The sequence below is a fragment of the Phoenix dactylifera genome, chromosome 3 (assembly GCF_051530095.1).
Source record: "Phoenix dactylifera cultivar Ajwa chromosome 3, Ajwa_hap1_PhDact_Kaust_v1.1, whole genome shotgun sequence".
In the NCBI taxonomy this organism is placed as follows: Eukaryota; Viridiplantae; Streptophyta; class Magnoliopsida; order Arecales; family Arecaceae; genus Phoenix; species Phoenix dactylifera.
This window is the reverse complement of record NC_143192.1, coordinates 33,374,232-33,396,202: the sequence shown is the minus strand read 5'-3', so window position 1 is coordinate 33,396,202 and position 21,971 is coordinate 33,374,232. Positions and strand designations below refer to the sequence as shown.

Below are 21,971 nucleotides of genomic sequence, written 5' to 3'. Positions count from 1 at the left end.
AAACGGACCACAATAGGGCTCCCCCGTTTCGGGCGGTTCTCTAGTGATTCACCATCCCAAATTGAGGCCAATCATCCTACAACATTAGAAGAGAGAAAGGAAGAAGAAAGGGGAGTGCCCACCTCTGTTTGGTGAGGGTTTTGACGGCCCTTCTTGCGACAAAATGAGGAAGAAGGTCAAAGAAAAAGCTTGGGATTGATGGCTCAAACTTGGGTAAATTCGAAGGGAAGGAAATGGAATCTTAAATAGCTGATCCCCAGCCTTATCTGACCAGTCCCCGAATCACGATGAACTCTCTAGCTCATCGCGATCAGGGAGGAAGAAGACTTTGGCCGGAGTCGTCCTCCCCTACCCTCACGTGCTGTGCACGTGTAGTGGCCCAAATGTGGCTGGCCGGTCAAGTGGACTGGGCCCACTCCATAGGGTTTCAGAATTGTAGTCGGGCGGTAAGATGAATACATGGATGATTCCTAGTATATTTGGCAGCTGCATTGCATGTAGAATGAAATAGAATTCAAATTATTCAAAATAAATTTTTTGAGCAAAGTTAATTATGAGAGAGATGAATGGTTAATTCGAAAGAGAATTTTTTCCAAATTTTATTATGATAGTGGATCCTTGAGCCTATCTTTGCACAATTCCATTACTCTTTAGGAGGCATCCACCTTAGATAAACTACCGACCTTGCAGTATTCTGCCCCCTTGAATGTTCGGTGTGACGGTTAGGCATTTTTAGATGAAAGAGTGGTTTTTCAGGATTGGTCAAGGTTGTCACTGCGAAGCTATAAGAAATTTTTTTCTCAACTTTTCTAGTATTTTAAGGAAGGGAGGGCTAGCTAGTTCAATCAAAAAATAAAAAAATAGAGAAAATAGACGATTAGTTAAGAATCAACTTTTTTTTTTTTTTGTTTGTTTCTTTGCTATTCTTGTTATGAGTTGGAATCTAGTTTGAAATCTGACTTTCCTATGTTAATTTCCCATATATCATTTGATTCCACTCTTTTTTTTGGTTTAATATTATCACTCGCTTGAGTCCTAGTTGAATTCAAATTAACATAAATTTATTTCTTCTCACCCTTTAGGCTGTGTGTGTGTGTGTGTGAGAGAGAGAGAGAGAGAGAGAGAGAGAGAGAGAGAGAGGAAAGGATTGAAAGCCTTCATTGAAACAAAAATCACCTCTTTCATCCCTCCCTCTCTCTCTTCCCCTTCTTCTCCGTCCTTTCCTTCCTCCCTCCCTCCCTCCCTCTCTCACTCCTCTCTCTCCCCTTCCCTCTTTGGCTCTTTCTTTGTAGGTATGTCTTAGAATAGCACGATATGGATCATACCATGCCGAACCAATTGTTAGCCACGAATCTTGCTTTTAGGAGGTAGAATGAGAGTCCAGTTTTTTGTACTGGGAAGAGCATGAGTAGATGAGTTCCACAAGTGATCTAACAAGTAAAAGAAGTTGAGCCAATTCTTAGTGAAAGTCCACTCCCAATTGACGGTCCTTTTCCCTAGCTAGTCTCTTCTTCTTTGATGTTTTCTCCAACTACTATAATCCTGTAAAACTTAGGGGTGGCATTTTTTAACCTGGTATATTTACCTGACCTAGATTCAGCCCACTTAACCTGATCCGTTGAGTTTGTGGTTTGGGTATGGGTCAGCAATCCCGTTTAAGCAGGTCAAGTTAGGTTGGGCTAGGTCCCTCAACACAGCAGATCCTAGAGGAGTATTATATATATATATATATATATATATATATATATATATATATATATATATATTGGTAATTATATGAGTTATTAGGCCATTTATGTAACGATTTAGAAATAAAATGAGAGATGGGTTATTGCACAAATATTCCAAAAGCGTACAAAAATAGCATACTCATTTAATATATAGCCCCAGATTGAATGGGGTTGGGCCTAAAGTGGGTCAATGGGTTGTTTTGTGTTAGCGGTGGCTGCGGTTAGTATTCAGGTCATCTGGGCTTGAATATATGGGATCAACTCAAATCCAAACTTTGACCAGACCTGTTGATTGCCACTTATTATAACATGAGGACTTTTGCATTCAACATAGCAATCTTTTTTTCAAAAATAATTGATATCTAGGACAAGGATAATGGAAATTAGATTTGCCTTTCTAAGGGAACGATAAAGTATACATAGACTCAGACTACCTCTTTATAGTAAGCACGGAGGCATGCATCCACCTTTCTATATAATGTTATTAGTATAGGAGGTGGACGAGCTCAAGATCTAATAAACGACCAAACATCCAAATTCACCACCAAGATCTTCCTATTGAAAACCCTTGTAGGTTGGGTTAGGTTCGTGTCAGGCCATCTGAGCCTAATATACGAGGTCAACTTGATCCAAACCCATTGATTGCAACCCCTAGTATAATATGAAGGTTTTCGCATTCAAAAGAGCAATCTTTTTTCCAAAACAAAATTGACATCTAGGACAAAGATAATGGAAATTACACTCACCTCCCTTGGATAATCACAAAGTATAGTTGACTCGGCCTTCCTCTTTGCAGCAAGCATGGAGCCACGTATCCATCGATCTTTGTAGCGTTATCAGTATAGTAGATGGGCAAGCTCGAGATATAATAAATGACCCAATATCAGAATCTTCCTATCTAAAAACCTTGGCAAGAATTTTAGCCCTCAAATGCAACCGCAAACGTTGCAAGGCCCGTGAGGACAAATTGACGGAGCCACATCCGAAGTAGTTACCGGTTTAGCTCAAGATGATCATCATGGTTCCGGTAGAACCTAGGCTCTCTACTCGGAGCCCAGCCGCCGTGACCCGACACTGCGTCCCCCCTCCGTGCCATCCATCCGTCCGCTCAAAAGGCCAAGAAATAACCCGAGGCTTCGTCCACGTAGGGGAGAAAAAAAAACCCACCGCGCTCTTCCCAAGTCTCTCCGGCGCTGCAAGGAACCAAACCAAACAGCCAGCAGTCTCCATCGCTTCCGTTTCAACCCTGTTCTCCCTCTGATCTCCGGCGTCGAACACCTAAGTCCCCGCTCCTCCCCGACCCCGATCCGATCGCCGGCGAAAGCCCCGCGGAGAAAGACGGCGGGCCTCCGAACCCTCGCGCGCCTCGGCGTCGTCGTCATCCTCTGATGGGAGGCGGGAGAGGCGGTGGCGTGGCTGATCTCGCCGGATGTGGGAGCTGAGATGCAGCGGGATACGTCGGGAATCCCCTCGTTCCTCGACGGCGGCCGTCCGACCCAGGAGTTCGAGAGCCCGGGCCCCCTACTGTTTCTTTCCTTGCTCTTCCTCCAGGGCGGAGGGATGGATCTGTCCCGGGTCGGCGAGAAGCTCCTCAGCTCCGTTCGCTCGGCCAGATCTCTGGGTCTCCTGCCCCCGGCGTCCGATCGTCCGGAGGTAAGCTGCTTCTTGCTCCGTTGCTTTGGTATTTGTTTCGTTCTTGATCGGGTTATATGCGCAGTAGTGAGGATCTCGGCTTGGTCTTTACTCACGAGTCAGAGTGGGGCTTGTTTCTCAAAATTTCTAACCTTTTGGAAAACTAGTTCTCGGTAAAAGAAAAATCTGGTTCTTTATGGAGTGATATACCCTAAATTGATACAAAAATCTTTGCTCGATGAGCCATGGCGCAGTTTAATGTTGGGGGATCTGGTCCCCAATAATTCATGTTCCAGTAATCCCGTGTTAAGCATCTCAAGTGTGCATCAGGAAGACCACTTACCACTTCTATGTGCATTTATCTGCCAGGGGTTGGCCGCTAACTAGATTCATAGGATCACTTAAAAATTCAAGAAATTGACAGTGAAAAAATTAGACACTTGATACTTGCTGTTGATAGCATGATATTGCATAATCATTGGTATTGGAGCCATCAACTGCTGAAAGCATTGTATCTTGTTAAGCAAGGACCAATGTTAAAGTATCGACCTTAGATGACTTCCTTAATCATCAGCATCAATAGTTTTCCATGCATCAGATTGTCATTCCTTGAGCTCTTCCTATATTCGCCCAGATTGCTTAACCCTCACTAACTAACACATTAAGAGCGTGCATTTGTTGGTTATGGATTTGGTGGACTGCACAGTTTAGAGTCCTTCTTGTACACTTGAGCAGGGGTTGCCATTTTAGTTTCTTTGAACAAGCAAATAATGGGCAGGGTAGCAAACCTTCTGTTCTGTTTCAGGGGAAAAAGAAGGGTGATTTGCCAGGATTTTGTCTCTTCCCATCTTCATCCAATTTAACAAGAGGGGATGGTAATGGCCATAAAATAGAGCCTGAGCAGCTGGAGGATTGAAACATCTCTGACGCATTCAAGTTTTGGGGATTTTCTAGTTTGTCAGGCTCGGGGTGGGGGTGGGGGTGGGTGGAGGGAGGACAAGTAGATCAGTGCCCCCCTAGATGAAGAAAACTTGTAAATAGTCTTGTTAATCTAATGTGCCATACTTGCAAAGAATCTTTATTGTTTGGTGGAAGGAGGTAGGCGTTGAGGTTTACCTTTCCTTTTTTTTTCTTTTTTCCCCTTGAGGTGACTGATAAGTGGAAAACTGCTACCTTGATGAGGAGAAGCTTAGGGAGTTGAACAATTTTGGAGGCAACTTTAGTGGGAATGTGGCTGCAATGCACTTGGTTATTTAAGGTTGCCAAGACAAAGGAGGTGTTTTGTTGCAGTCATAAACATCTTTATAAAGTTTTTGGAGTTTTTTTTATATATTTTGTTTTATTTTATTCTTTGTTGGGGGGGGGTGTTATGCAAAAGAATTGGGGAAAAGTGTTAGTGAGGGAAGGGGCGTGTTGGGTGTTGGATTCATAGATGATGGTAGATGATGCAAAATCAAAGAAGGTCCTTCTAAGTTTGCTCCATTTAGGTGAGATTCTCATACCATGGTCTCCACCCATGTACTAGAAACATCATCAAGTATTCTCAAGTGTTATTAGGAAACCAAGGTTTATAGATTAACCAATTGAAATAGTACAAGTCTTGCCTTTGTGAGTATTTGTACTGTATTTGATGCTAAAGAGGTGCTCCATGAGGTCATGAGACCTATGGGAGAGCAAGAAAGGAACAATGCTCCAATGCGGAAGGAGGACAAAGACAATAGGCGCCAAGTAACGAGAATCTCTCTACTAAAACCGGTGAGGGACAAAAAGCTAAGGTAGGTATATGAACTTATGGGAGGGGCTTGATAGTTGAGCGTGAAACAAGCAAGTAAATATTGTTATTTGTCCATTTATTAATGGGACACTCTATTTGTGTGAGTATGGTGGACGTGGAATGCTTCAAGAGTTTAGTAAAAGACTGTCAAGAAGCATGCTAATTGGAGAAATTCCTTGGAGTTCATATCAACTGGGGAATGTTAGCATTTTGGTGAAAAGGTCACTCTTAGTAAGCAGAAACTTCTACCTAGGGTAGCATAAACACTTTGAAGACTTGTCCTTTCACCTGCTTCTGAAGTATTTCCTTGTCCTTCTTTCTAAAGATCCAATTCCAATTTATTGTATCCACACCCAAGTCCACTCCCCCAGCTGCTCCCTCTTTTGACAAGGGTCACCATTAGACTTGGACTTCAAAGGGAGATTCAAGTGGTTTATGGATATCGGAGGAAAAAATGGTGGGTCAGAAGAGCGAATTTATTAAAGAGTAGGGGTGGCCAAAGGAGTTTGATGCATTTGAGGAGAATTTCTTGGAGGTTGGTGAGTGGATAATAGGTGATAGTGAATTCGACATTGCTATGCTATCCCTTTCGCTTGAAATGGAACTGGATGGAATGCTTGATAGAGATTGGGTGATGTCGAGGATGCTGATAAAATTCCAAAAGGTTGAGACTTGATATTTGAAATGGAGTTAACACCTTAAAAGGATAGAGCCTCGTTGATCCAAGATGGCTGGATTTGATCCTAGAGGTGCCAACGGTATAATATATCATTCACCCAATCACCCTTGATTTTAGGCCTGGACACTTATACTTGAATGCCGAGAGTGAGCATGCTGATGTTAAGAACATGATGAACAAAGCTTGGCAGGAACCAATCAGGGAAAACCTGATGTATATACCTATTAGCAATCTGAAGACTTGAGAATGTCTTTCTTAAGGGCATCAACCAGAACTACTTAGAGCTAGTCTTGAGAATCTCTTAAAGAATAGAGAGCTAACTGTAAAGGTGAGGAATTGAAGATGAAAGATCAATATTATGGTAGAATCTATGCTGCCTCAAAAAGAAAAAATGGACTGGACAACTATAGGACATGACGGCATAATTTACTTTTATAATGTAGTGGGTGCTGATGGGTTGAAAAATCAAAGAAAACCTGCTTTCATAGTGGGAAGGAATAGAAATGCTAATGTCTTTCTCATCTACAAGATGATCTGGAAGATCAAGAGGAGAAAAGGTATTAAGGTAGGGCAAGTTTCTGTCTTAAGATGGATATTAGTATGGCTTATGATAGTGTAGACAAAGGATTCAATGCTGGAGATGCTAAGAAAACGAATTTCCCATAATAATGGATCACGTGGGCACTAGAAAGCATTGGGATACCTTCTTTTCGAATATGCTAACTTGTGTAGTTGGGAAATTCTTCAATGTTAAATGTGGTTGGGGATAGGAGGACTCAATCACCCTAAACCTTTTCACTGTTGCAATGTGTTTTTCAAAAATAGATGAGCTTGATTAAGGTTACTTCATGGTGCTGAAACATCAGAATAGCTATGCAATTTGTATTTTGACATTCACTTGTGATGTCTTGATTCTTGTGTAAGGTGACAGCAAAACCTTAAATAGCTTGGAGGAAATTTTAGATGCTTAGATGAAGCAGTAAGCTGAGACTTAGTAAATAGATGCTGGGATATACTAGTAACAGAATAGGCAAAGAACTTGAGATTCTTATTTGGAAATAGATGCTGAATCATAATTGGTTTTTAGGATATACTAGTAATAGAATAGGCAAAGAACTTGAGATTCTTATTTGGGATAGGACACTATTTCGGGGTCCCTCTTTCATCAAGATGCTTGACAAGAAGAGTTGTTCAACCTTGGTGAAGCTAATTAAACCATGATTCTATCATTTTATATCAGTGGCAGGTAGATCTGTGTTTGTAAAATATGAGTGCTATATGGATATCAGATGAGCAAGTTTCTATATCAAAATGGAGTTATTCTTGTTAAATGTGTGTGTGTGTGGGGGGGGGGGGGGGTTGCTCTTTGAATTGAAAGGTAGGTTTGTAAATAAAAGAATAATAAATATTGAGTAGGCTGCTTTCAAAATTTTGGAATCTGGCAACAAAGAACCACGTCTATGGGTTGAACAGGTTCAAAAAAATTATTTTAAAGGTGATATTTGATTTAGACTATCAGAGAGTTGGCTCCTTCATTTGAAAACAATGTTCAGACTGAAATGTTGCTAGCAAATCACTTTAATTATTACGGGATATTGCATCATGGTTGAAGGAAGCAATGTCTCAAATCCCGGTGGGATATCCCGTGGGACACTGAGATGAGGTCCCATCTTGAGTGTTAGGACAGGGTCTTTCCGCTATTGTCCTAACATCCCCATTGGCATGTCTTGGGATATCCCCTGTCCCAATTGTTGGGACAGGGCGGGATGGTGGCGCATACTGTTCCATGGGTAAATTGGGATAGCTTCATCCCACGGGATTTAAAACCTTAGAAGGAAGAGCCTATCATGGACAAAGCCTCTATCTTTGTATGGGATGGTTCCTAAGAGGTCCTTCTCTCAGCTTCATTGACCATGAACCGGGTCTAAAACTTGGTGAGAGTGCATCTACCATCAAACCCCTCCCAAAGATGGATTGTTCTAGGAAATAGAGAATGAAGGTTAGTTTTCACTCACTTTGTTAGGAATATCTTGAAGGTATGAGCAAAGAGGTGGTTCATTGAAGTTCATTCATATGGTATGAGTGGAAAATTCTGAAGCATTTGGTTGCTGTTTGGAGGGGCTTTCATGGAAATTATTTACCTTAAAGGAAGCTTCAGGAGAGGGGATTGCCATGTAATCAAATGAGTACTCTACTGGGCTGATTGTGAGTATTTAGATTACTGACTTTTTAATTTTGCATACAGTAAATGGATGTCGAAGGAGTTAAAATTGCATATAATATGGCAAAGTGTACTGTTTATGTTCTGGTCTGGTGTGCTGGGAACTGCGATGATATGTAAGATTCTTTTGAGGGAAAGCTGAGCAAGATCAAAGGGCTGAGATTGATAGATAGCAAGGTGAGGATGATGAACAAAGCATTATTGAAGGTGTGCCTCCTTTGTGGGAAGTTATGGACAGATGGAAACGAAACAGGAGGAAAGTCTTGGGAGATCATAGTTGAGTAAGGAAGAGATTTAAGGGCACTATTAAAGGCTTGGTTGTCCTGAGCTTCGTGGAATGTGATTTGCATAGTTTTCTACTTTTATGTTGCAAGGCTTGCCATACTGGTCGGAACTCGCATCATCTCTTTGGCAAAGAGAAATTTTAGCATTCAACTATATCCACATTTTCTTTGTTCTTCATGCGCACGCATATGTCCACACATATATGACATATATTATGTATCATATTTGTCTCTTGGCAAGGGGCCAGGCTTACAGCTTGCTGTTAGTGCTTTAGGCTAAACAAAAGGAGGTCGGCCCCCTGACTCCACGCTCATGGCGGCCCATTTTGAAGCAATGAGTGGGTTTCATGTTTGATTAGAGGTAGAGTAGCTGCGCTTTCTCTATGGGGTTTTCTCATATTCAATATGTTTCTAGAGAGAATTCACGAATGCAAAGGGCTTACTCATAACATAAGGAAACTCCATTGAAGATGTCACTCTTTTGATTCGATTCATACAGCACATATGGGAGTTAGGCTTTCTATTGGATAGTGGTAAGGGCACAATTGGGAGGAGGCAAGAAGGAAAGCAAATTCAAAGTGAGCAGGGGACTCACCATGGGGCCAAAGCTGCGGGTTGAATGAAAACCACCATGATGCGTACCGACCGTACCATGACCATATCGGTACTGAATCGATATGCGATACAGAGGACATACCGATACTTGGTATGCTGAATCGGCCTCCATACCGGACGTAATGACATTGTAATAGGATGGTACCCGTATGGGTTCCGGTACTGAGACGGCGAACCTTATGTTGTGTATACTACTAGTACGTGTGACACAAAAATTAATGGAATAAATACTTACTACTTGTTTTCTTACTTCTAGTATATTTAGGTCTTTTCAATTTCTTTTAGTATTTTCCTTAACTTTACTCCAAATATTATTAGCCCCCCCCCCCCCCCCCCTCTCTCCTCCTCTTCCTCCTCCTCCTCCTTGTCCTCCTTGATTTAACTTACATTTTCTTGTAACTTCAGTACATGCATTTTCTCAACTAAGCTGGAGATATACACAAGATAGTTATTTGAGTTGCTTAGCGTGCTTTTTATTCATTGCTGCAGGTTCCAGCTCGGGCAGCAGCTGCTGCTGCTGTTGCTCGTGCCCTTGCTGGACTTCCCCCACATCAAAGGACTATCCTTCCATCAAATTCTGGAGAATTGGTTTCAATCTATAGCAGTAGATCTCAAGATCTAGTTATAGAAGAGCTTGAGGAAGACTTCTATCAAGAGGTTCTGCTTTTCCGAACCATTTTTGCTAGATGATCTGATTTCTAAATAAAGACTGTAGGGAGGCTAACTTTAGATCTTTATATTGTATTTTGATCACTTCCTTTTTTGCCCCCAAACATGACCATATAACTTTTTTTGTATTTGATGAGCTTATATGCTTAAATTGGGAGAGCATGGATAAGTGGATTTGCGAACAGAATCTGGGAAGCAAAGCATCTGCATTAAATAACATTAATAGTCAGAAATTTATTGAAAACACATCATTTGATGGCTAAGTTTTTAAAAGAAATACTCATTAATTGTTTTCAGGGAAATGATAAATAGAAATTAGTACAATTGCAAGATAAATGGTAGATTTTGATGTAAATATGGTAATGAGAAAAGAAACCTGATCAAGAAGGTAATGGAAACATTAATAATTTGATTTGGTAGTGAGAGTGAAAATGAAAAATAGGTGTTGTGCAAAAGTTGAATGTTCAAATTAAAGCCACTAAACTATTTGAAAAGATATATAGGTAGTTGATTTCAAAGGAATTGATGCAATGCTGCTTGAAAGGGTTTACAATAAATGTTACAAAAGAGGTGCTGTATATTGACATTCTCCATCCATCATGTTTGCCGTATCGGTCGGTACCAGTGCGTATCAACCGCACTGTACCGATACCAAACCGGTATGCAGTATGGGGAGTGTTCCAAATTTCGGTATATTGAACCAGCCCCGTATTGGATGTACGGACATAGTAAGTTGATGGTACTGTTACGCAGTCTGGTATGGCGGAATTTGATCCATCTAGTATTGGTATTTCGTCACGCTGCAATTATAGAATGCTTGTTCAATGTTTTAATTTGTAGAGGTAGCTGAAAAGATTTCTTTTTTCTTGCTTGTAAGTTGTAACTGTTGGAGATTTAAGCGTTATATCTCCATTTGCAAATAATTTTCTTTTCCTTTTTGCTTTTCCTTCATTTTTGTGCAATCCTTTTTTGGTCAATGTAAATTACGCCATTTTACCTCCATGTTTGATTGCAATCCACCTAGAATGATCTTAATTTTGGTGGTGAATCACAAACATTCAATTTTAGTTTTGTGTGATCTGGTGATGTGTACACATTTATATGTGACAAAATAGGTCGCCCTAGATTCTTAACAGAATCTTCTGTTGCTTTTGCTGAATTCTCTTACATGATTTCATTCTTTTGTTAAATGTGTCCCCTTTTTTGTTGTAAATGTCCTATAATGTTTTTCTGTTAGATAGGCATAGGCACCTGTGGGTACCAGGGTCATTAAAAGCAAAAGATGATTTAAGTACTTATTAAACAAGTACTTTTAAGATTGATAAAGGGAGATCTAGTTGCAATGTTGATAAAGTTTATAAATTTTAATCTTTAGGTTACAGAAAGTCAGTCATGGGCCCCAACTAAAAGGTGCATGAATAGTCTCGAGAATGTAATGATGATACCTCTCAATAACCCTATTTAATGTGTGTGAGACGTCATCATGATGGAGGTAATTTACTGTGTCAAAAGTTCCAGGCTTTAAGGTTAGAGATGCTTGTGTACCATCAGAATGAAAGTACCTGATGGAAATTGCAGAATTGGTTATTGGCGTGAGCATTCTAATATCTATGGCTGGCTACAAGAACAGGGATGATGATGCATGAGGGCACAGGCCTAATTCTAAATTTAAGCATAGAAAAGGTGAGGGGCATGACACCACATAATAGACTGAAAGATGTGGAGGACCTTACTTTATTAGATAAAAGTGGGAATATTAACTTCTTTACTAACCTAGAATTTATAGTTTGATGGGCAAAAGATACGTTGCTTAGAATTTAGTATGAAGCAGCATTCAAACTTGAGATACAGAGATATGGCCAGCAGAATACTAGTTTAGTTAGAGGAAAAATAAAATTGGTTCAAAAGATAGAAAGGTAGAGTGTAGATGGAAAGAGACGAACACAAAGATGGCCATTTGAAAATTCCAACTTTCAGTATGGACTTAGGCATTTATTGGATAAAGCCTGAGAATAAGAGAATTAAATTGAGAATAAAGAGATTGACTGACTCTTCGTTTATAAATAACCACAGAACATATTAAATATGTGGAATTGGATTATTTCTAGTGTCTTAAAGAAAATATGGATCCATGTTGGGAGATGGATGAGCATAGTTGTATAATTTTCTGATGCTGACTCTTAGAGTTCTGTAATTTGTCATTCTCCTTTTTGAGGGTTGTGTTTTCTGGTACCCTGCTGTGAGGTGAAATTATAGTTATATGGTCTTTTTTTTCTTTTCTTTTCTTGTGCTTGATGTTTCTTTTTATTCTTGACTTTGTTTTTCAAAGATAATTAAAGAAATCCTATGCTTAGGCACTTAACTTTTCAATATTCTGCTTGTTAGGTTTTTGTGTACTTGTACAAGAGTTACATTGGTTCGTCCTTTCTACCACAATATCTCCATATGGTTTTTGATATTTTTATAATCTTTTGTTAGTGACCACTGCCTTTGTGTAATGCATCAGTATGATATTTCATTGTTTTGTTATATAAGGAAAGACATTACCTCGACGAAGTTGCTATTTGTGTTACCACCACACAATTTTTTAAAGTCAATTCTCATAATCATCTGCTTGCAGGATTTTGATCCAGTGAGGCATATTCTGGAAAATATTCCATCTGAAGAAAACGATGTTACTTATTTTGATCAGAAGGTTAGAATATAGACATATTAAGTTGAATGCTCACACTTCAACCTTATTTTTCATTCATCTATATGGGGTTACTGTTGTTACTTGCCCATCAATTCTCCATGATGTAGATGGCACTTTGTTGATATCTGACCTTTATTGTATAGGATCCCTTTGATTTCCCTGTCAGAGAGTTAAAGTACTACTTTAGGTTTTTCTTCAAAAAGAGACACTTCTGTCTCGGTTGACATTGTGTCATTATCCTTGTAGATTCAGTTGAATATGTTATCATGATATATAAGGTGGTTGTTTAAGTAGTGAAGCATGCACCTCATCTTCCTTTGGCATTTTTCTTTTTTTTTTTCCTCATATTCTAATGTTTTTTGTTGTTCTTTTATACGTAACATGGTTACGAAGAACCAAGCATTCATTATATTTGCTAAAGTCCTATTTTTCAACATTTCTGAAGATGCTTTCATTGTACAAGATCAGTCATTTGTTACTTTCTACAGTCTACTCTTCGATTGGCCCAGCTCGATAGGATAGCAGAACAGTTGTCACAACATGTTATGGAGCACCATGAAGAGATGGGTATGTTTCTAATCTGGAAGCTAGAGCCAAGAATTAAGTATCTGATTAATCTGATTAAGTGAGTGCCTGTTTATGCGATTTTCATGTTTCAGTTGCAAAAGACCCACCTTCAGAGGAATATTTTCTGCAAAATAAAGTCACATTATCACTTAATTAGTTTGTTTTATTTTATTGTGATGTAAGCACCAAATGTATACATTTAATGTGCATTGCAGATTCTTGAACGTTGATTATCTTATGTAGTATATATTTTATTCGTAGAGAATCCTTTTTCTTGTATTAATAAGTGTTGTATGGTGGTTATTCCTGGATCAGTTTATTTGATATTCTGATTTATTCCCTACATGATATTATGCAGCTTTATGTGAACCAAGTAAATCCTGGAGTTTGTATCTTTGTCAGATTTGTAGTTGATCTTGAATAAGAATTTTGTCTGGATTGAAAGAATGCAAAGCTAAAAGATGAATCCATTTTGCAGACTATGCATCTTTTCAATAGTTATCAGATAAATATCGATTTGAAATTTCTAGGACTTTCTGATTAACAGTAAAGTGCCACACTATTCATGATGCTGGTTCCTCAGTCTTGGGGTAAGCTTCGGTGCTGCTAAAGCGAATTAAATTTGTCCAACTAATTGCTGTGAAGTGTGAACTTTGGCATGATAATTACATGATCCAAAAAACAAAAAATCTTTACGATTTTAAATTAATATACACACACATAGATGTGCACTCCCACTCTGTATGTATATTGCATCTATGATTTTTCACAACGCAGCCTTGACTCACTAGAGAAATATTTTTGCATATCTTTTGAATGCTTTCCTTTTTATATTAAAGGAGATAGGAAGAAAATTGATTTGTTTTGTTAATGTTGTTCCCATATATAAGATATGTGTATTGCTGTCACCAAGCCAAGCCGGGATCTGAATCTCTACCTTACAACATATGCAAGAGATGGAGTGGACGGGGCTGGTAATCAATGGGGGGTTTCTTTATGGAACTAGAGATGGAGGATGGGTGTGACATTTCTCTCTTTTGTTTTCTTTTTGATGGAGTCAAATTATTAAAAGTGATATAAGAATAGTTTGGGGGTGCGTAGGTTTTTCTTTGGAGGGGGGCGTGTTGAAAAAGAAATGCATAAAAAAGTGTATTTGAGTTAGGGTTTGTAAGAGATGCTTTAGGGGTGTGATTAGGGATGTGGGGTGGTTAAAGAGTGGAGGTTTTAAGCGTGGGGCAGCATTGTGTGCTTGAGAAGTTTTAAAGAGTATGGAAAGAAAAGAGGGATCTATGTGTATCAAGGAATGCGAAACCATTCCGAACCGTCTAGTTCGGAGCATATGGAGCCGTACCGACGGCGGACCGGGACGGTTCTAGCATTCAAAATGAGAAACCGACAAAGGAGAGGGAGAGAGAGCAAGCAAGAGAAGAAAAGAGAAAAAAAAGTTGCTGACTTCACTTAAAAAATTTTCAAAATAAAAAAAAGGGGGGCATGTCTGACAGAGCCCCTCTTTTGGCCCTTCGAGGCTCTTCGGCGGCTGTCCGCCACCCACCATCTCTCTCCTTCCCTCTCCCTCCCTTCCCCCCTCTCTCTTTTTCTCTCTCCTGTTCTTTCTCTTCCCACCCTCTCTGCTGTGTCGGGCTGTGCTCTGCTGGCCTTCGCTGGTCTTCCTTTCTTTTTCCTTTCTCTCTTTTTCTCTTTCCCATTCTCCTTCTCCCCCGTTCTCTCTGCTGGGTCAGTACAGGCCCGACATGAAACAACATGGGGCGTACCACACCTTGCCACTGGCCAACTGGTACATGCTCTGGTATTGGCACAACGATCCTTCATATATATTAAATTCTTCAAGCATTCTGCTTCAAAGGACTATAGCTTAATCATAACCAGCAAACTATGTAATCATCAATGTAACACAATGTAGACTGTGCCACCCTTTTTTTCCATGTGAATTACATGCTTAGCTAAAGCTGCTCCTATAATCTAATCGATGCTTGGTGGTTCTTGAGGCATTCATTAACCCTCAAAATGTTTATGAAACAAGTTTCAAATAACTCTTTCTGACTACTTGATATAACTATAAAAAAATTGCATAGGAATTTGTACGCAATAAGATCTAATAGAAGGTATCTTAGAAAAGAAAATATGAAAGAAAGAAAAAACATATTCATTGGAAACTATGCTTCTAGAAAGCATGGAAATGTCCCAATTCGTATTGTTATTAGGTCGGTTGGAGGCATAATTTGAACTATTTTTGGAAGAATTATCAAAAGATTTTTTTCCAAATTCATATTAATACTTAAAAATATAAGTTATCAGTGCATAAAATATACTTTATAAAATTTCACATTTTGTTATGCACATGTTCTTTTAGCACTTTTAGATGATGGGCAAACTAACCTTTTTAGATACACAAGTAGAATACATGGCTTGAGATATAAATGAAGAAGTATATTCGAAAATGGGATGTGTGTGCATAAGTATGATACACGACGTAGGTATAAATGAAGCAGAAATATATTTACGAATAGGATGTGTATGCATGCGAGCACATATCTGGTCCTTTGTATGTACGTATGTTATTATAATGCTTATAATCATACTGTTTTTTCTATTGTTTTGCGCAAGTATCTTTATTTTGCTGCTTTAGAAATTGATGAATACATTTTTAATTATGTAGTATCATTCCTTTTCTTCAATAATGCACTTTATTATTTGATAGCATTAGAGTGTCACAACTCACAATAGAGTGAACCTAATAAAAAGAAGACAACTTCTATATCACCACCAAATTAACATGCTCTTTGAATCTAATCCTTCTTGTCTGTACAATAGCACATATATCTTTATACTTTTGAATCTAGTATATTCTCCGTGTTTCTAAATATTGATATCTTTATATATTTGGCATGGTTGATGAATCAAATTTTTTATTTATATAGCATATAGTATACATTACCACACTAAGCTTGCATCCTTTTTGTGCCTATTTGATGCACAGGCCAAAAAGCTCCTAAGTATTTTTTGTATGTGTGGATCCTCAAATTAAAGTGTCTATCATTGTAATGTATTAATTGGATTAGGGCTTTAATCCTGCTAGTAGCTATTTTTTTTAATTTGACGACACACACTCATACATGTAGAAAATAATATATGAGCTAGAATTCTATTAATACAATTTGAGTCTAAATCCTGTAACTGCAAGTTATATTTGAGCTATTAAGATATAGGGTCCTCAGAGTTGTTCATGATTCACAACATTTAAAATGCCTAAAAGTCAGAGTTAAATGTTAAGAGGTTTTTTTACTTTGGATCAAGTAGTCATTAAACGAATGGTACAGATCGTGATAGGTTAAAATTCTACATGATGGGCCACCAAAACATGTATGGTTGGAAATTCTTGGATTCTTGTAAACGAACTTTATAACAATTAATTTACCTTACATAAAAATATATTCATTTGTATTTTCATCTGATGTTTAAATAATAAACTCCAAATGAAAATTATTATATGGTTTTTAAGTGCTTTAAATGGTGTAGAGCATGATCCATACATTGTCATCTAAATTCTAATGGCTTATCATGTAACTGACAGTAGTTACTTCATGAAGAATTCTAGATTGATTCTCTCTCTCTCACATACATACACAAACAAATACACACACCCCCTTTGCAGACACCACGTACTCATGGTGAAACCTGCATAATATAAGCATGTATGTTACATATGAAATTACGAATACATTTGAACGCATATGTACATATGCATTCATATGCACAATTTTCATGCAGAAATATATGCTGGTACATGTACAGATATATGACACATGCACATACTTTTAGATGCACACATTTTTAAATATTACATAGTTGTATTTTTGTGTATTAGAACACCAGTCATGAAAAAAAATTCTCATGCATACAAATATATGTAAATGCACACTTACATGCAGATATACAGAATATTCATAAATGTACATAGAGATTAAGCATATATATATATATTTGCATGTATATTTGGATGTATGGCTGTGCATGGGATGGCTTTCATGTGCATGAGGTATGTTTTTCAATCAAATTAAAATTTCTCTGTTTATTGGTTTTTCTATAAATTTTTTTCTTAAGTTTACACTAGGTAAGTGAAGTATCTGATTATACGGCTTTCTGAAGACATATTACTGTTACTCATGACATTTCATATTCGTGAATTTTCTTGAGAATTATCTTAATTTATTCTATTCATCTGTATTCTCTTAATCTTAAAAGTTAAAATTCTAAGTTTCCACTTTTGTTATCCAAATTTTCTTGGATTCCTCTTGAACTTTTGCCAAATTATTGATGCTTGCAATTTCAAATCCCATATCTTTCTAGGTTACGAGTGATGTAACTTTGTCCTAGTTGAGAATTGCATGTTGGCTATTCAAATCCATGATCCTCATTGTTCATCATATTCAAGAACCCTTAAAATCATGTTTCTAAGACTGGTTGGAAAGTATGGCATGACATGATATATATGGTGCCATGCCTTATTGGTATATGACATTGGCATGGATTGACCAAGGTTTGCAATCTTTGTATTGGACCTTTTACTAGTACCCAATTGGTACACCCTGACTGAGTGTCAGTATGGTACATATCCTAGTACTGACATCCGGTACAAGGTCTGTATCAAGTCTTTTAAGTGCTACTGATATAGTATGGTACTGCTTGCATCGGCTATGTAGTCTGGTATGGATACAGCATGCAGCATGCCAGCACCATTCTTGTATATCAACAATATGTGATATTTCTCTCCTTGCTTACATATGAACTAGAACTCAGCTGTCTAGGATACTTCTAGACCATCATCAAACCAAATTAGCCATGACTGACAGTTATATCTACTTCAACCATCAACATGAGATGGCCATTTTTTAACTCTATTATGTTGTTTTATTTTCTGAGAAGCCGAATAAGCCTTTGTAATTTTCTGCTTTTCTTAAGCCTTTTAACAACAAAATTGCTATAATTAAGCCACATCCTCAATATGCTCTTCAAGTAATTTTTCTTTAGAATCTTAGTTTTGTAATGGTACTTTTGAATGTTTACTCATTTTACTTAACATACTTTTATTTCCATTTCTTTAAGGACCGATTTGGTTCGCTTGAAGAATTTCCCCTCATTGGAGTGTTTTTCCTAGGAAGCTGATGCCTGGTGTATGATGTCTAGGAAAGTGGGTTTTGCATTGTTGATAGACCATGGAAAAGTGGCACATACCAAAGTGGCTTATGTTTGGTTGACCATCTACTTTTCTGAGAAAGTTGTGTAGAATACTTGTTATGCTTTTAATAAAAAAAAAGATCTTACCCCATTCTATCTAAAAGCGTAAGGGCACTTTTGGAAAAAATATCTTATTTTTCAGCCGGTGGGAATTGGACTTTCCCATGCCCCACATTGGTTTTTCTTTTTCATGAAATATCAGAATCTTATTCCTATAGGCAAGCTACTTCTCCATCTCTCTCCTTTGAAAACTCTAACCAAACATAAGTCATTTCTCTATTTTCCTGTTGATCACACTTTTTCTCCTCTTTCCGTGAACCAAACGAGTCCTAAATTAAACATCAAGTTTTATTACATATTTGATGTCATCAATTTTTTTTTATAGTTATATTATGTACTATGATTTTCAATATGCAACTTTGAATGTAACATTTGATTATAATGTGTTTCTTTAATGGTCAGTGAAGGGGATGCAGTTGGTCATGGAGTTGGAGCAAGATTTGAAAGTTGCCAATGTCATCTGCATGGTATGGTTAGTTAGCATAATGTTCTTAACACTGAGAATTACATTCTGGAGAAGTGCTGACTCAATCATTAAATACATTTTTACCATTCTTGCTTTGACATTTTGAATAATTTAATTCTCCTTCTGTTACCCCCTCCAATGTAATTGTCATGGTCCAACTTGTAGAATGGGAGAAGACATATAGCCTTGTCGATGCAAGAGGTTTCAAGGGATCTTGTTGTGAACTCACATTCAAAAAAGAAACAAGCTCTATTGGTAACTATATGATCTCAATCTTCATATTGCTTTGTTTGGTACTATTTTTTCCTTGGATAGCATCGAAAATTCTAACTATTTGCTTGTTAATTCTATGTATAGTGCTTTACAAAGTATTATTTCTATTACTTATTCGCAACATTCTACCAAATTGATATGGATTATGCCCAACAAGCAACTTATGTATAACTAGTAATAGGATTCTGCCAAATCCTATTACTAGTTTCTTTGACATCACGTGATTACCTTATGTTTGAAACATAGCATCGGCTATTGCAAAGACTTATTTTGAGGTACATTTATATCTTAACTTACATAGGATTGTACTGAAAACCTTATTCCATTTTTATGATTCGCTATATGAACTCAACTTCACTGCGCAACACTTCCTATTATGGGCTAAATCTTTAAAGAATGCCAGGCTTTTCAAGCCCCTCACAGGTTTAATCCTTGTTTTCCTATGTCTCCCTTATCATAACTAGATCTTTTTGTGTAACTTGACTTTTTCCTATTATATTCATAGACAAGGCTCGCCATCTCGGTACCGGATCCTGTACCAGTGCCACACTAGTATAGTATCGGTATGGTATGGTACAAAGTTTTTTCAGTGTACCGAGTGTCGGTACGCCATCTGTACCGGATACCGGTACCGAACCGGTATGGTACGCTCCGTACAGTCTGGTTCGGGCCGGAACGGCAACCATGTTCATGGAGCTCTTTTATTTATGTTGAACATGATGATGCCAATTGAATTTGCTTCTCATCACCAGTCTACTCATGCTTGTTTTAATATTCTGACTAGTTAGTCCTTTCTAGTGGCATGATATCCATAATTGTCAAGCTTGGCTCAGCTTTATGAATCTCCGCTTTCCAATTATTCCTATTTAAGGATTCCTATAATGTTATTTCATGCCTTGACATATTCTTTATTGCAACTTTTACCTATATTAGCTTAGGTCTTCTCCACTTCTCCATAACCAGAACTCCAGCAAAGATCAGGGCACCTTTCCTTGCTATTTTCTCCTCTGATATGTGTTAAAGTGCCCATGCCATTTCAGTTGTTTTTCCATCCCTTCTTTAATTAATGCAACTCCTTTAGCACCTCTACTATACTCATTAGTCATTGTATCCGTCTTAGTTTTACCTCACGTCCATCTCGGCATTCTTGTTCCTATCATATTTAACTTCTTTTCTTCGGCCCTCTTTATTGTCCATCATTTTGAGCTATACAATGGTTACCGCTAAATTTATTAATATCAAATTAAATTGTAAATATAACATTTCTTCTGAGCAATTGTGATTGCATTAATTCCCACCAAGCATGAGAAAGAGAAATAATCAGAATGTTTATTGTCCTTTTTGGCTCAAATAATATTCCCTTTATCATCAAGTGAAACCATGTATCAGCATTTCCTTTTCCTTCTTAAACTTTCTGTATTCAATCGTCTCGTTGTTGATGGAAATAGATGTTTCAGCTATTCTTGATTGCTGTTGTCTCCAAATGAAATTCGTTTTCAAATGGGACTTAGCAATTATTGGTGGGAAACCTATTTGATTTGTAATTTTTGTAGGGTCAGATGACACAGAAGAGTTAAATTATGCCTGCTGACAAATTCTATTATGTTTCAGTGATGTGGTAAAACCAAGGTTTGTCGAATTGGTATTGAGACCCGTACTGGTTCGAACCGGATGAAACTGTCTGGTTCTGGCTGGTTTCGGTTGGTTCCGACCACATCTAATCAGGTTTCTGTCCCTAGGGAGCAGGAACCATTTTCTATTGGAGAACCGATCCAGTCGGAGACTGGGTTGGCTCAGTTCGGGTTGAACTGTCTAGTACGGCTCGGTTCAGCAATCCTTGGGTAAAACAGATTTTTTTGTAGCACAAGAACTTCAGATCAGTATTTTGGTAAATTCGGTTATAGTAATTCAGAGAACTCCTCTTGAATAATGCTAAATGGACATACATGATGAATCCAGTATCATTTTTAGTCTTTGAAAGAGATCTCATGATATTGTATTTCTGAAGGTAGTGTATTTTGGTGTATGGGCATTAGAATCCACATTGAGAGTTCTATCAAATTTCTTTCAAACTTCATCTTGTTAACCATGTTATCTATTTTGATTGTTAAGACAAACTGTATATGAAAATATATATCGAGTTGATTGTTAGTGAGGATACCATGTCACACTCCCGATCCGAGATTGCAAGCTGAGGATCTTAGCAACCGCCGCATACTCATAGAAAATTCTTTCCACAAGCATGCAAGATATCTCAACATGATATCATAAACAAGCAACAGAATAAATATAAATAATTAGCGTTCAAACTTTAATTTAAGTAACTAAATCAAAATTAAATATCACACAAAACTAGCAATATTCTAAAGTCTTGCGTCAAACTTTAATAAAAATTCTAATCTAAACTAAAGATGTTAGAATTCTGTTTCTAGTCGCTTTCCCATAACGAATCCCCGAGTCAAGCTAGTTCTCCAAATCTGTAAAACAGTAGAATATAGAATAATGAGCTAGACAACCCAGTAAGCAATGAACACTTTATCTAGATTAATCATATAATAAATTAAATAATCATTTACATAAAATAAGCATTTGGAATGCATTAATTCAAAACCAAATCCAGATATGTAACATTATCAAAATATTGCGCATGCCAAATTCAATTTTTTCCTAAATCGATTTTTGTTCATAATTCCAAATTCTTTCAAAACATCAAGTTTATCTCGTCAACCATGAGCTACGAACCAGATTTTTCTGTGGCAGGGTCATGATACTGCGTATCTTCTTGCGGTGTGCCGTGCAGTATCTTGCAGCAAAGTCCTTCAGGACTGCATATTTGCTTGCGGTATGTTGCGCATCTTCTTGCAACTAACCTTCAGGCTTAATCATGGGCCAATGTATTAGCCGCCATTGGCATGACATAGTCAGGTCGAAAATTCAAAATAATTTTAGGGTTTTATGTTTCAATTCAATAAAAATACCAAAAATTGTGGTATTGAAATCGATCAAGCATAATCCATATCAAGATCATCCATCTTCATAACATTCCAAAA

At 37.7% G+C, this 21,971-nt stretch overlaps 1 protein-coding gene across 8 annotated transcripts in view; it reads left to right on the top strand.

Annotated features, from left to right (window-relative positions):
* The first annotated feature begins 2,664 nt into the window (after positions 1-2,664).
* LOC103716995 (uncharacterized) overlaps positions 2,665-21,971 on the top strand; it is a 54,879-nt gene continuing 35,572 nt past the window's right edge. For 4 of the 8 annotated variants that reach the window (XR_015976224.2, XR_015976225.2, XR_015976223.2 and 1 more), the window contains exons 1-6: positions 2,665-3,383; positions 9,425-9,592; positions 12,225-12,299; positions 12,788-12,866; positions 18,585-18,649; positions 18,814-18,903. Coding sequence is in view for 5 of the 8 variants with exons in the window: in XM_017845175.5 (XP_017700664.4) it covers positions 3,174-3,383; positions 9,425-9,592; positions 12,225-12,299; positions 12,788-12,866; positions 18,585-18,649; positions 18,814-18,903 (687 nt within the window). In the remaining 3 variants the exon portion in view is untranslated. Of the gene's footprint in view, positions 3,384-9,424; positions 9,593-12,224; positions 12,300-12,744; positions 12,867-16,828; positions 16,924-18,584; positions 18,650-18,813; positions 18,904-21,971 lie in introns of those variants that run through there. The other 4 variants (XM_088718046.2, XM_039123661.3, XM_088718047.2 and 1 more) reach the window with 4 other exon arrangements.